Source organism: Pongo pygmaeus, chromosome 10 (assembly GCF_028885625.2).
Source record: "Pongo pygmaeus isolate AG05252 chromosome 10, NHGRI_mPonPyg2-v2.0_pri, whole genome shotgun sequence".
Lineage (NCBI taxonomy): Eukaryota > Metazoa > Chordata > Mammalia > Primates > Hominidae > Pongo > Pongo pygmaeus.
Genome location: NC_072383.2, coordinates 19,755,321 through 19,769,147, shown reverse-complemented (window position 1 = coordinate 19,769,147; position 13,827 = coordinate 19,755,321). Strand labels below are relative to the sequence as shown.

The 13,827-nt window shown below is 36.2% G+C and overlaps 1 protein-coding gene across 11 annotated transcripts in view; it reads right to left on the bottom strand.

Annotated features, from left to right (window-relative positions):
- PLEKHA5 (pleckstrin homology domain containing A5) overlaps positions 1-13,827 on the bottom strand; it is a 242,703-nt gene that overhangs the window by 104,811 nt on the left and 124,065 nt on the right. For all 11 annotated transcript variants that reach the window (XM_054442322.2, XM_054442315.2, XM_054442324.2 and 8 more), the window contains exons 6-9: positions 12,638-12,742; positions 9,186-9,258; positions 4,346-4,446; positions 325-440 (exon numbers count right to left, since the gene is read on the bottom strand). In XM_054442322.2, the coding sequence (XP_054298297.1) occupies positions 325-440; positions 4,346-4,446; positions 9,186-9,258; positions 12,638-12,742 (395 nt within the window). The remainder of the gene's footprint in view (positions 1-324; positions 441-4,345; positions 4,447-9,185; positions 9,259-12,637; positions 12,743-13,827) is intronic.

Sequence of the window (13,827 nt, the reverse complement as noted above, 5' to 3'; positions counted from 1 at the left end):
TACTCACCGGAAATTAAAGGTAATTCTGTAAGAAGAAAGAACATTCAGTTTGAATGTTAGGATTCTGGATTCACCCCAGTACACTGATAGGTGAAAATGAATAAAGAAGAAAAAGAAGAAAAGTGGAATAAAAATGTAGGTGGTATTGCAAACTAACAAAATGTGTATTAATTTAATTCAGAACAGGAATTGATCCTTGCTTTCTTAGGAAAAAATGATTTCATACCATGACTATTAAAATGATATGTACTATGACAGTGAAATACTTGCAAGGCATGGAATAAAATGGAAGTGGAAATCACCATTTTTTCTACAAGCCTTTACCTTTTCACAGGTTCTGTCTGTACTAGGGCAGCATCTAACATGGCTTTCATCCACAACTCCATTTCCTTTCCTGTATCAGTGCAGAAATAATAGGTCCGCATGTTTGGATGGGCTGCCTGATTGAAAATGACGCGATCATTTTAAATAAAAATATAGGATTCTGTAAAAGAAAAAGAAAAAAAGATAAGTGACTCCTGATATAGAACATTGCTATCAAATTTCAGAGAAAATAGACTTATCTTTTATATGAGATATGGAAATCAATCAAGAAAAAATATAACTATTAACTTGAAAAATATATATTAATTTTTTCCCCTAATTCTACCCTCTCTTTTAGTTGTGTGCACACTCTAAAATTAAAAAAAAAAAAAAAAGTGCATGGAAAGGAAAGGAGGTGAGAATGAAGTACTTAGTGGTGCCTCTTCCATCTCCACATTTCTAGCAATTTCCATTTACTGCAATTCACACCTATTTTTTTTTTTTGAGACAGAGTCTCACTCTGTTGCCCAGGCTGGAGTGCAGTGGAGCGATCTTGGCTCACTGCAACATCTGCCTCCCTGGTTCAAGCGATTCTCCTGCCTCAGCATTCCCGACTAGCTGGGATTACAGGCATGCGCCACCATGCCCAACTAATTTTTGTATTTTAGTAGAGATGGGGTTTTGCCATGTTGGCCAGGCTGGTCTCGAACTTCTGACCTCAAGTGATCTGCCTGCCTCAGCCTCCCAAAGGGCTGGGATTAGAGGTGTGAGCCACCACGCCCAGAATAAGAATATTTATTCTTGAATAAATATTTTTTATTCAAGAATATTCCCAGCAACCAGCAACAAAATTAATAGAAATGTACATGTTATGGCATTTCCCTCCTGCGTTAGCAATTTCTTTAGGCCTCAAAAGGCACTGCTGTATTTTATAGAATCCTTTATAGATATCTACACCCAAACACAAAAGATTTATAAATGATCCGAAATGGTGTTTTCTTTTTGAGCTGTTCCTTAATAAACTACTCAAATGTTCTATGTTAAGATAATTAAAACCACCTACAAAGTGTTACTGGACTCCCTGAGTGGGGTTTTGGAAAAATAAAGACCACTGCCCATATTTGTGATCAATGTAAGGAACACTGGGCTGGTGTCAAGATGATCCAGTTCTAGCCATGACTCAAGACACTAAGAATCCCCACCCATGCTCGCCATCAGTCAAATGGAAATATTTACTAGATGATGTCAAAATACCCAGTCTAGCTTTAAGTTCCATGCTTGTGTTCAATAATTGTCTATAAAGTTTCTACTTACCGTTCTGATAAGCATTTGCATCAATGTCAGCAAACTTAGGAGTAAAGCAGCTCATACATTCAGAGGAAACAATACCGCAGAAGAGAGAAAGTGAAACAGCAATTACTATTATTGTTACAGATAAAATTAAAACTGAACCAAATAATTGCAGAGAAAATATACTTAACATGCATGGTCACTTTTATTGCTATTTTAACATTGTAGTATTTTTTAAGAGTCTAAAAACGCAGAAAAAAGTCCTACAAATAGCATAAATTGATAAACATTTGCTAAATTGACAGGCAACAAAAAAATTTAAATTCATGGCCTAATAATAGTGCTAATATCATGCACCTCTACATGTGTGCTTCATAAAGTTATAATTTTAAATTTTCCAAGTGTTAACTTTTGTTATAACATCATAAAATATTTAATTATGTTTCTCTGGTTTATACTGTTGATAAAGTTTATTTTGATAAAGTTAATTTAAATATGAAGATACTCCCCTCTTACCCTTAGGTCTTCGCTCAAGTTACATTACCTTCTCATTGAGGCCGTCCATCACCCAACCCCTTAACCTCACCACTATACCTTTCCTGTTCTTTTTCTCCATAGCTCATGTAACAATTTTCTTTTTCTTTGAGCCAGAGTTTCGCTTTTGTTGCCCAGGCTGGAGTGCAATGGCAAGATCTCGGCTCACTGCAACCTCCGCCTCCCAGGTTCAAGCGATTTTCCTGCCTCAGCCTCCCAAGTAGCTGGGATTACAGGCATGTGCCACCATACCTGGCTAATTGTGTATTTTTAGTAGAGATGGGGTTTTTCCATGTTGGTCAAGCTGGTCTTGAACTCCTGACCTCAGGTGATCTGCCCGCCTCAGCTTCCCAAAGTGCTGGGATTACAGGCATGAGCCACCATGCCTGGCTATTTTTTTGGGGGGGGTGGGGGGAGGGAGGGAGGGAGTCTTGCTCTGTCGCCCAGGCTGGAGTGCAGTGGCATAATCTCGGCTTACTGCAACCTCCGCCTCCCAGGTTCAAGTGATTCTCCCACCTCAGCCTCCCCAGTAGTAAGGACTATAGGCAAGCGCCACAATGTCTGGTTAATTTTTGTATTTTTAGTAGAGACGAGGTTTCACCATGTTGGCCAGACTGGTCTCAAACTCCTGACCTCAGTTGATCCTGACCTGCCTCGGCCTCCCAAAGTGCTGGGATTACAGGCGCGAGCCACTGTGCCTGGCCTGCTCATGTAACATATTAATTAGCAAAAGTTGTAAATCAGCTGAAGTCCTTAGTATTCTTTAAAAGTGGTGGGAATTTAAAATTGAATCAATTTTATAATGGTACAAACATTTTCATTGTTAACCAGCAGCATTTCCCCCCTCTTTTCCCTTAAAATGAAATTTCTGCAAGAACCTTATAGTTCTTACTCTAAAAGAGACTGAAAAACTAGGTGACCTCTGAAATTTATTTTAGCCATAATCATAAAGCAAAGAATGCAGAAGGATTTTTGAAAACAAAAATCTCCAAAAATAGCATTGAAGACCTCTTACTTGAGAGTGATCCACAGACCAGTAATACCACAAAGATTGGGGGGTACTATTAATCAAGGAAGGGGATCTCAGGTCTGCTTGGATTTAATAACAGCAGATTTCACATCTCGACTTCAGTGTTCTCTGTAAAGGACCTGATGATCATGATGTACTTAGACCCAAGAACATCTTTGCAATTATTCTCTAAGTTTTTCAGTAAAGGTACATATATGTACCTTTATTAAAAAACACTGTTGTCTCTTATAGTACTCTTCCTCCAAATTTATTATTAATAATTATTAATACAGAGTCTCACTCTGTCACCTAGGCTGGAGTACAGTGGTACAATCTTGGCTCACTGCAACCTCTGCCTCCAGGGCTCAAGTGATCCTCCCACCTGAGCCTTTTGTGTAGCTGGGACTACAGGCACACACCACCACACCTGGCTAATTTTTGTAATTTTAGTAGAGTCGGGGTTTTACCATGTTGGCCAGGCTGGTCTTGAACTCCTGGGTTCAAGCTCTCTGTCCGACTCGGCCTCCTAAAGAGCTAGGATGACAGGCATGAGCCACTGTGCCCACCCTATTAATAATTTTTTTTTGAGACAGGGTCTTACTGTGTTGCCCAGGCTGGACTGCAGTGGCGTGATCATGTCTCATTACAGCCTTGACCTCCCAGGCCCAAGTGATCCTTTCACCTCGGCCTCCCAAGTAGCTGGGACTAGCCACAATGCCCGGCTAGTATGTTTGTTGTTTTGTTTTGTTTTGTTTTAGAGACAGGGTCTCACTATATTCCCCAGGCTCAACTCCTGGACTCAAGTGATCCTCCCATCTTGGTCTCCGAAAGTGCTGGAATTACCGCCACTGTGCCCAGACCCCAAATTTATTATTAAAAAATTCAAACATACAGTAACCTTGAAAAAATGTATAATAATCACCAGGACATCCATAATTATATTCATCAATTATTAGCATTCTGACATGTTCATTTTATCTAGAACCATCTCAAAGCACAGACATGAAGACACTTGACCCCTAAATATTTTAGCATGTGCTTCCTAATTAGAGGGACATTCTTCTATACAACCAGAAGACCATTAATTAATATACTTTAAATATAAAAATCATTATAAGATAGCTTTTTTGTAATAATCTATGGCTCAATATCCATTTTTAACCAACGCAAGTTTTGAACACAGAATTAAAAACTGTATTATTTCCTTACCTTAAAAGCATATTTGCGATTAATGTGATCTTCAGAGGTAAGCAAAGCTATTTGAAAACTAGGTAACAGTATGCTTCCCAGGATACCCTCTTCTTTCTCATCTAAGAGATAATTTAACATCTGATTAGAATTTTAAATGTTCTCATGAAGCAAAGTTTTTCAAGATCTATTTTTGCCAAATCAAAAGGTTCTTGTATATAAATGAACTATATTCATGTTTAGGCAGGCCTTTATAAGGTTTTAAATGAAAACATCAAATAGCACAATTAATTTATACTTTGGTATATATACTGCATTCTACAAAGCCCCTTTACATGTCATTCACTGAAAAATATACTGGCATGTAAGTAACGGCATTAATCCACCCACATCTCTGATAGGATTTAAATGCCCAACCATTCTATCCTCAGACAAATACATGGCTTTCTTGGTTACATCCTTCAGGCTTTGCTCAAAGGTCTCACCAATGAGGCTTTCCTTGACTACTGTATTTTAAAATGCTATTTATTTAACATTTTCTCTGTTCTCCTTTCGGAATGTTACCATTGCCTACTCTCAATACCTCTGCCATACTATATGTTTTAGCTGTTTATTTGCTTATTATCTTTTTCTCCATGCTAGAATGTAAGTTCTACAAAGACACTTAGAATGACAGTGGTAGTTGCTCAAAAACATTTGTTGAATAAATGAAGACACATGTGAATACACAGTTGAACTATGCTATATAAATTATATGCTTTTAAAAACATTTAACTTTGAAGGTTTGCTTTTACTAATCATTCTGATATACAATAGCGTGACTAAATTACAGGCCTACAAGGCAAGCACATAAAATATACCTAGGAAAATGATAAACATTAATCTTGACACAGTATAGATTCATATTATTAACTTGCTGCTTGGGGGCAGAGATGTTTATGAAACTTGAAATATGTACTTCATTGTTATAGACCTATAAGACAAGTTAATAAAGCGGTGTCATCAGGCTAATAAACTCACCAATGAGAAATCATAAAAGGGAAATAATTCTTTTTATTATGCTTGCTGTGTGTGATTTCTTTTTCTTTTTCCTAATTATCAAAAACTTAACAAGCAATTTTATTTATTTCACCCTCATTTTCAGAGTATCTGGTGAAACATCCAGAAGGGAAAAAGTTACATTAAAAGGAGGCTTTTTTCAATAGCTTTTCTCATAGCAATGGAACAAAATTTTGTTTTTACTATTCTGTGCTCATTCAGGTACGATTCACTAATGCGTAAAAGGATGAATGGAAGTACAGATTTAGTCCAAAAGGTTAAAAGGAGTTGGAAAGCAGTCATGAATTACAGAGAATGTGACAATTTAAAAGAATAAGTCAAACCCTAATTTTGAATCCAGTTTTATGTTTTATGTTTATATAAAGGGTATAGTCAGAAACAGCACATGAGGTCATCTTTATTAAAAAATCATTTTAACCAGATAATACATCCTTCTATGTCCCATAATAAAATAATCTTTCCTAAAGTTGCTTCAGAATAGACAGAGGCACTAAAGCACAGGGTGATTTCCCTAGATTACGTGAGGTTGTTTTCCTGCCTAACACTAACTAGCTGTGAAATCCTAGCCAAGTTATTGATGCTTAGTATCTGTTTTATCACCTATAAAATTGAGGGTAATAGGACTTACCTCAAAAGATTGTTATGAGGGTTAAATGAGTTAATACATGTAAAAAACTCAGCAGAGAGTGAAACATTAAATAAATATTGCCATTATTATATAAAATCAAAGACAGTGCGTGTAAAAAATCTTCATCTTCTATCAAATGACTATCCTGAGTTCTTCAGCTTCTTAAACTGCTTCTAATCATGACATTCTTCTGTTTAGTTCTATATCAAGCCTGACCGAAGCACTGTCCTAGTTTCTATTACCTAGAGAGACTCATAGACTGACAGAGTAAGTACTCAGTAATGTTTGTAGAATGAAAGAACTCTCCATGGGGTCAGCCGAGGCTTTTCTGAGACTGCATGGCAGCCCATTTTCTTTTATCTCTGCCATATCCTTCTTTCACTTTGCCACAGCTGATGGTTCCAAGAACAACATTCTCCAAAAAGCTTTCTACATGTTAATCTCCATCACAGAATTTGCTGCCTAGGGAACAAGACCTGGGACAAGAGCCGTAAGAATCTCAACATTTTACTGGATTCAAGTGACATTTGAGATTCCCCATTTCTACTTAGTTTTAAAGATATTTGGGAATATCTTTAGCAAATCAGTTATTTTCTCTGTTTTAATTTCCATTATCTGCAAAACACGGACTGATCTCCAAAAAATTCTGACAACACACTTTGTATGTCAGTAGACTAGATGCTTTAAGAGATGGAGAAGAAATGAATGGGGCCACTGCCCTCAGCGTTTAAGAGAAGAGGATATCTGAGTGGGGGCAAAAACTCGTGATTAAGAGAATAGAAACTAACGGTGTCAGCTCTGGAGTCAGAGTGCCTGAGTTCAAATCCTGACTGTGCCATTTGCAAATTGTGAGACCTGAGGTAAGCACTTTGTGTATCAGTTTCCCCTTGTGTGCAATGAACATAAGATTCCCCACATTATCAGGTAGCTGTGAGGGTTAGATGAAATAGATCATCTATATAACTTGCTCAGCACAGTACTCAACCAATAGTAAATATACAAAAAAAATATATAGGCTATTATGATCTCACTGAAATCTGATTATTTTAACTTAAAACCTAACATTTCTTATTGATAAAATAGTAAAAATGTATAATATCATATACTTCTTTCCAACAATCTGCAGAGCAGTCATCTGAAATGAGTTAAATGGTATTTTTCTTGTTTCTACAGTTTCTTCTTTTTTATATTCCTCGTGTTTGGGAAACTACTAAAATTAATAAATACATTGCATATAAAATGCAGGTGGTTAATAATAAGGAATCTCAGACTCAGCATGGCTTGTTTTTTTTTTTTTCCAACTTCTATTATAGGTTCAGGGGTACACATGTGGATTTGTTACAAAGGTAAATTGCGTGATGCTGAGGTCTGGAGTACAAATGAATCAGTCTCCCAGATAGCACAGTACCCAGCTGGTACTATGGTCAGCCCTCCCCTCTCTTGTGCTCCCCAGTGTCTACTGTTCTTATCTTTATATCCATCAGCATGGCTTCTGATTCACTTTTACATTTTTCAAATATGATCAAAAGCTTTCCTATTATAGTAAAAGTGATGAGTCCCACCTTTCCCTAAGCAACAACAATAGCAAATTACAAGGAATTCAGTGGTTTTTGTTGCAAATTAACATCAATAAATTCTTGGCTGGGCATGGTGGCTCACACCTGTAATCCCAGCACTTTGGGAGGCTGAGGTGGGTGGATCATTTAAGGTCAGGAGTTTGAGACCAGCCTGGACAACATGGTGAAACCCTGTCTCTACTAAAAATACACACAAAAAATTAGCTGAGTGTGGTGGCGCGCACCTGTAAACCCAGCTACTTGGGAGGCTGAGGGACAAGAATCACCTGAAACTGGGAGGCGGAGGTTGCAGTGAGCCAAGATTGCACCACTGCACTCCAGCCTGGGCAACAGAGCAAGACTCTGTCTCAAAAACAAAACAAAACAAAACAAAAAAACCCCCAACAAATTTTTGTATTAGAAATTTAAAATATTAGAAATAATAAACATTTCTTGTTATAAGCAGTCCATAAATATACTGAAAAAGAGATGAAAAGAGAAATTATAAGCTTAAGGATAATGCCTGAAATACAACTCCTAACTTTCTGAAAGAGTAAGAAAACCCCTAAGGAAAATTGTAGAGTAAGCTTAGCATTTAACTAAAGACAATACCACAATTGCAGGCTAAGGAACATCTCTATGACAAAATGCAGTTTTATAGGGTTGGTTAATTCTGACTCAGCAGTAATTCTCAACTACAGTTTGCAGATGGAAACAATTCTAGTAATTCCAAATTTTGAAGGTTAACGTATTATAATGCTTCAATACACAACTATAAATTTTGCTACTGGTCTTAGGGCAGTCAAAAAATGTAAAAACTGCTAATCAGTTCTAAAACTCTATTATATCTCATAAGTTATACTTCTCGAGAAAAGTCATAAATTATTAATTATGGGTTGACAATCTAATTCTTTCATGATGGTTTACAACCAAAGTTTAAAGTAGAGAAGAAAGAGAGATTATCCAGATTCATGATTTTATACTATAGCTGAGGCAGATTTTTCTGGAGAGTGCCCCCTAGGTATGCCTTTCATTGGCAGGTAACAACTTTGTAGTATCTTGTAGTATCTAAGAGATCCATGTGGCATATGAAACATCTCTGGATTTTTATTTAAAACTGAATTAATAATTTACTAACCAGAGAAAGGCTATCAGTGTTTGGTCAAAAAAAAAGTTCAAAATGAAATTTGTATTTCACTTTTTTCATTTGCCATTACATGATAGTAGTCCCTAATATTCTAATATCATTTGCTGGGGAGCAGAATTGGGTGCTTGAAGGACCCATAAGCTAGATCTGACAAAACTGACATGTGAAAAGAACCTCCTCAAACTAAGGATTGTATCTATTAAGCACCGAATTAAAGAGTAGCATTATAGAGCAAAGATTAGGGAAGCTGAACCAAAACTCAGACCAAACACGGTCTGAGGCACCATATTTACTCTACCATGACCCCAAGACTAAGAATGATATGTCAAAGAAGAAAAAATCTGTTTGATACTATTTGCTGATAATAAAATAGCACACAGAGTTACAGTACTTATTTTTTTTTAAAGTATCTGATACTTATATTACATATCAATTACAAAATAATACACTAAGATAGTAGGGTAAACTTACCTCTATAATAAAAGAGGCAAAGGTCAGAAAGCACAAACCAGCGTTTCTTCCACAATTTCATGCCAGTACTGTCCTAGATTAAATCAGCATATTTAAGGATTATTTTTCAAACAATAAAAACTCACATGTGCATTTATTTATTTATTTATTTATTTTTATTTTTTTGAGATGGAGTTTCGCTCTTGTTGCCCAGGCTGGAGTGCAATGGCGCAATCTCAGCTCACTGCAACCTCTGCCTCCCGGGTTCAAGCGATTCTCCTGTCTCAGCCTCCAGAGTAGCTGGGGTTACATGCGTCTGCCACCATGACAGGTTAATTTTTTTTGTATTTTTAGTAGAGACAGGGTTTTACCATGTTGGTCAGGCTGGTCTCTAACTCCTGACTGGGGTGATCCACCTGCCTTGGCCTCCCAAAGTGCTGGGATTACAGGCTTGAGCCACTGTTCCTGGCCTTGTGCATTTATTTAAACTTTTAAAACAAGGTATGTTTGATACATGTGTAATATAACCTAACTAAAAGGCCAATTAAAAATTTGGAGGTAGTTTTCTAGGGCCTTAAGATATTCCCAACTAGACTGGTCTCCGAAAATACCATCATGCAAAAGGAATATATTAAGGCAATTTGATTTGGCTTCGTATTTGTAAGCAATATGGAATTCACTCTTCTCAACACAAACATCTGCTAGGATGAGAATAATGTAACCATGCAGCAGTGCATGCATTCTGGTAAACCAGATTTAATAAATATGTTAATCTTCAACAAGAAGAAAAATATGTGGATTGAAATTATTCCAAAGGTAATGTGATTTAAAATGACTGTGAATAAAGAAACCTTAATATACAAATATGTTTCATAAACATTTTTCTTCTTACCTCTATAGTTTGCTTATCATGCAAAAAAGAGACTATTTGGCAGCTATTTCTAAGTAATTTAGTTCATTAAAATATCAGGCTCAAACAAAATCAGAATTTTAATAAAAATTACTTTCCCATATGCAATGTAGCAAACTTGGAAGCAAAAATTAAACAGATACCAAAAAAAAAAAAAAAAGAAAAAAGAGGCCAGTTTGGATGTGCATTGATTATTTCTAAATTTATTTCTAGCTGTGAGTAATGACTTTAGAATTATAGAAATTAACATGGGTAAAATCTTTCAAAATAAAAGATTTGGCCTTAAAATTGACAGCTATACCAAAAAAGAGACCAAAAAAAAAAAAAAGAGAAAAAATTAAATGGCAAATGATATCTTCAATTTTTTTTTTTTCCCCGAGACAATCTCACACTGTCACCCAGGATGGTGTGTAGTGCTACAATCTCAGCTCACTGCAACCTCTGCTTCCTGGGTTCAAGTGATTCTCGTGCCTCAGCCTCCCGAGTAGCTAGGATTACAGTCATGCACCACCACAGGTGGCTAATTTTTGTATTTTTGGTAGAGACAGGGTTTCTCCACGTTGGCCAGGCTGGTCTTGAACTCCTGTCCTAAGGTGATCCACCCACCTTGGCCTCCCAAAGTGTTGGAATAACAGATGTGAGCCACCACACCCAGCCATCTTTAATTACTTAATTATATTCTTTCTTTAGTACGGATAAGGGACACTGTAAACAAATATGTGTCACACACATATTACAAAATAAACACTTTTTTTTTTGGAGACAGGGTCTTGCTCTGTCACCCAGGCTGGAGTGCAGTGGCATGATCATACCTCACTGCAAGCTCAAATCCTGGGCTCAAGCAATCCTCCCACCTCAGCCTCTGGAGTAGCTGGGACTACAGGTGCATAGCACCAGGTTAATCTTTTTTAAGTAGAGATGAGGTCTCACTATGTTGCCCAAGCTGGTCTTGAACTCCTGGGCTCAAGTGATTCTCCTGCCTCGGCCTCCCAAAGTGCTGGGATTACAGGCGTGAACCACTGTACTCGGCCCAAAATAAACACTTGTTAGAGAAGCTACTTGGTAATACTTTTGCAGTGCTAAATTAACCAAGAGATCAAGAAATAAGAACAAGAGCTATTTTAAATAAGGAATGCCATTAGGCTATTAGGCTCAGTTTTGCACTGAAATAGCTGATCATAATTTGGACTTATTAGAAAGACTAGCTGGAAAATACGGAGAAAATTTTCTATTAGAAACTGGGCTGGGTGTGGTGGCTCACGCCTGTAATCCCAGCACTTTGAGACGCCAAGGTGGGTGGATCATTTGAGGAAAGGAATTCAAGGCCAGCCTGGCCAAGGTGGTGAAAACCCGTCTCTACTAAAAATACAAAAATTAGCTGGGCAGTAGTGGCACATGCCTGTAATCCTAGCTACTTGTGAAGCTGAGGCAGGAGAATTGCTTGAGCCTGGGAGGCGGAGGTTGCGGTGAGCTGAGATCACACTGCTGCCCTCCAGTCTCGGCAGGTGACAGAGTGAGATCCTGTCTCACAAAAAAAAAAAAAAAAAAAAAAGAAACTAAATGTGCAAAAACCTTTTAGCCTGGAAAGCCTAAATATCAGGTGGTTAAAATATAGTCAATGATCTTTCAATAAAAATTATGACTCTTAATAAATATCATTCGGTCACCTGAAAGCAATTAGCAATATTTAACAGAATAAACTGACACCAATGAACTAATATTTAACTTGCTTTGTATCATCTGTACGTATGTAGAATCAGAGAGAAAGAAAAAAGCCTTGAAGATTGAGGATGTCACCTCAGTTATCTACCAGTCACTTATCTGAAACCTAGCTGCAAACTGGGAAGTAAATAGCCTCTATGTAATCGAAATGATGTCAAAATCCAAGGAAGTAATGTACATACATCTTTACTAATTCCAAAACTAATAAAGTTCCAAAAGAACTGAGATAGCAAGTTCCCCAGTCAGTGCAACAATATAAACCCCAACTTATCAGGACGCCTGAGAGTAAACCCTGTACGAGCAAATTAAAAAGAAAAGAAAAAAAAAAAAGCCATAAAACATAAGAGGAAGAAAGAATAATCTCATATTATAGAATCAAAAATATGAAAAAACTCAGAAAAATCTGAAATTATTGTAAAATTTCTGTATAAAGGGGGGAAATATACAACTGTATATTTCTCTAACAATTTTTATATCAATAGAAAAATACCCTTGTATTAATATTTAGTTATTTCAATTTTGACATTTTAAAAATATTTCTGTCAGGATACTTTTACCATGCCATTTCTAACATTTTCATACAGCATATATTTAATTTTAAATCTAGAAATACCCATAACAAACACACAATCTCTGTTGTAAGTAATGTCCACTCCTTTTTCTGTCTTCACTGTTCCCTTGATATTCTTCAGGGGTAACAAGCAGTCAAATAACCTGCATGGCTTCTCCATAGTTACTTCTTAATTTTATGATTTTATAGAATTGTCTTAGGTACATTCAGTTTAAAAGGTTCCTTCTAATTCTGTCTTTTGTTTCATATCAAATAGAAAAAAAAAAATACCTGTTTATAAAGCCAACCTCGTCTGACAACCGGTGCATTAGGATTCCTTTTAATTGAATTTGACCTCTTTCCAAAATTATGAACTTTTTTTGAAGCTCGTGAAGTCTAAATAGAAAAAGAGCATGACAGATAATGTGGTATTAATGCCTAGAGATTTGAGCTTATTTTCCTCTTAAAATTTAATCTCTTTTCAGATTTTCCCAAGACTTGCAGGACTTAAATCTTTTCAGAAAAATTATTAAAATTCTGCTTTTGCTGGGTTAGTTTTTTGAAGTGTAAGAATTCCGCACCAAAAATTTTTCCCCCAGGATATCACAAGTTTTACAATCTTTCCTTTAAAATCTGGATAGGATATACAATTTTTAGAAACACAGAGTATGTGGCAGTATTTTGTCCTACCTGCTATATAAAATGAACAGATCTTGAGTAAAAACTGTTAACAAATCTTTAAGAATAAACCAAATGACAGAACTTTTCCCTTTATATCTGCATTTAATAGTGCACGTTCAATTAAAGAAAGTTAATAGCACTCAGTCTGAGGAGAAATATACAGATATTAAATATAAACAAATATATCACATCAAGTCAAAACAAGACGGGAAGGATCTGCTTAATGTGATGTACTGTTTTCTTTTTTATGGACAACTCTGAACTTAAACTAGACAGATGGGGTTTACTGGATTCTTCAAAATACACATAAGGATATACAGTCTTTAAAAATACTGCTATGGTTACCATGAAGATTTATTTTGGCAGGAATCATAGTGGTGACCAACAAACATGAAAACAATGAAGCTATAAAGTAACATAAAATTATCTCTTACTTTTCTACTTGTTCAGAATCTTTGGAAATCTAGCCTACTTCATTAGAATTTTGTTTTGGGAAGCTTTCATTAGTATATAAGAAAATTTTAAGGCCCAATATCAACAAAATTTTTCCTAAAGCATGTTTTCTTGATAGATTTTCGTTTACTTTCAAACAGGTAATGCTTAAAAACAGTATAAAACTCAAACGACACAAAAAGATACATAAAGATCAACCTACTCACTCTTGGGCTCCAGCACCCAGCTAGCCCCACTTGCAACTGTGTGGCAACCAATATCACTGTATGTGTGTGTCTATCTATCTAAAATAATTGTTCTCATGATTAATGAGTATTTTTCTGAAATGACTGCATATTTTAATATCC